The 2,124-nt window shown below is 50.2% G+C and overlaps 1 protein-coding gene across 1 annotated transcript in view; it reads right to left on the reverse strand.

The window, feature by feature from the left end:
- The window catches only part of kif21b (kinesin family member 21B), a 117,623-nt gene that overhangs the window by 15,337 nt on the left and 100,162 nt on the right, over positions 1-2,124 (reverse strand). The window contains 2 exon segments of the mRNA XM_023995883.2: positions 170-350; positions 514-650. Of these exon segments, the coding sequence (XP_023851651.2) occupies positions 170-350; positions 514-650 (318 nt within the window).

Below are 2,124 nucleotides of genomic sequence, written 5' to 3' on the forward strand. Positions count from 1 at the left end.
GAGAGAAAGAGAGAGATCTTGAGATTGAGTTTTGGTAAACATGTAAACATTGGTTCATTCAGCTTGGCCGTGAACATGTCTGGACTGTTACAGAGTAGCACTGGACTGATCAGTGAGGGTGGTTAAGGTGAGCTGTGATTGGTGGAAAGACACAGAGCGAGCCACTCACGTGAGGGTGCGGACACACTTGGCAGAGTCTCGTATGTCCCAGACCTTGATGTAGGAGGTGGAGACAGAGAACACTAGGCAGGAGGAAGAGCAGTATTTGACTGAGACCACGTTATTGGGGTGCCCTTTCAGCGTGACGATTTCCTGTCCCGTCACCAGGTTCCACATCTTACACGTCCGGTCTGATGAGAAACAAGAGAGAGAGAGAAGAGACGGGTCAAAAACGATGAACATCTAAAACTGTCAGCCCATGAGTCCATGAGGTTAACATGATAGCTTTAACCAATTGATGTTCGTTTCCAAAGACAAAAAGGCATGGTCCTAGTTAGGACATTGTTGTTGTACCTTTGGATCCAGTGAAGAGCAGTTCATCGGTAGCATCCACACAGAGGACAGGTTTAGAGTGCCCCTCTGCTATGGCAGAACACTGGAGGGGCGCTGTCCGTCCCCCCTTCACTCCCCCCGTGAGAGTGATCGCACCCCTGAGGGAGACACACACACACACACCGTCACACACACACTAACACACAGACCACTAACCCCGCACAGATACAGAACATCTCATACACACAAGTACGCAAACACACACTTGATCAAATAGGAAAAGACAGGCTCCACACCTCCCATGATGGAACACACAGAACACACACACAAAGGCGCAACGCACACACTTAGAAACTCCAGCCAGGTCTAAAGGAGCACAGCTCTACCATGCCCCCTGCTGGAGATAAACAGGTATAACCACTCCCTCCCTCTCTGTACACACCCGTTCCTCTCCATCCCTCTCTTTTGTGGAAGCTCAATTAGAGAGCCTGGTCTAAAACCATCCATCTCCTGGCTGGCAGCGAGAAAACAACGAGCCTCTTCCTCCCTTTGTCTCTCCATCCCTCTCTCTCTTTAGTCTAGCTCTGTCTCTCCATCCCTCTCTCTCTTTAGTCTAGCTCTGTCTCTCCATCCCTCTCTCTCTTTAGTCTAGCTCTTTCTCTCCATCCCTCTCTCTCTTTAGTCTAGCTCTTTCTCTCCATCCCTCTCTCTTTAGTCTAGCTCTTTCTTGCCATTCCTCCCTCTCTCTCGACCCCTATCCCTCTTTTTCTTTCCTTCATCATCCCGCTCTCTACCTCTGCCCCCCCCTCTCTATCCCTCCACATCTCCCTCTTTCTCTCCTTCTCTCCCTTTAGTCCTTTCTCTCCCTCTTTAATTTCTCGCTGCCAGGACAAGAGTCCCAAAGCACTCGGGGGGGAGCTGGCCAAGTGAGACACAGGGATGGATGGAAAGAGAGAGAGAGAGGGGGAACTAGAGACAGAGAGAGCGACAGGAGCAGCGCAACACACACAACCACATCACAACACACACACACCACACACACACACAAACACACACACACACACACACACACACACACACACACACACACACAACACACACCACACACACACACAGCACACGCCCTCTTCCTTTGTCCAATAGGGTTATATGTCCCCTGCTATGTATAGGGTGGTGGCGTTGATTTGTGGCTGGTAAGCAAGGTGAACAGCATGTCCACGGCTCTAGACCAGCTAGGCCAATCACAGTGGGCGAGAAAGAGAAGCCGCATGCATGTCACAGCTATAGTCTCACAAACGGCAAATGAATTGAAACCACAAAACAACCCGCCCCAAAAATACATACTTCTACAGAAACACAGTTGCATTCAATTTAAATGATGATAGAGAATGGCGCGGTTCACGGCGCCAAAGAGGAAGCGAACTCACGGACAGCCCGCAACAGCGGCAACTCAAAAAAAACAACAAACATTCAACTTGTGATCTACAGTACACAGCATCTCCACCAAATCAAGAGTGAGCCTAGCTTCGTGGTCCTTGCGCCTTTGCCCCTTTTGAGCCAATCCCAGTTCAGGCGAAAGGCAGAGGACTTCTGGGACCGGTGAAGTGAGTGAAGAGAATGGGGGGGGGGGGA

Source organism: Salvelinus sp. IW2-2015, linkage group LG11 (genome assembly GCF_002910315.2).
Source record: "Salvelinus sp. IW2-2015 linkage group LG11, ASM291031v2, whole genome shotgun sequence".
Classification (NCBI taxonomy): domain Eukaryota; kingdom Metazoa; phylum Chordata; class Actinopteri; order Salmoniformes; family Salmonidae; genus Salvelinus; species Salvelinus sp. IW2-2015.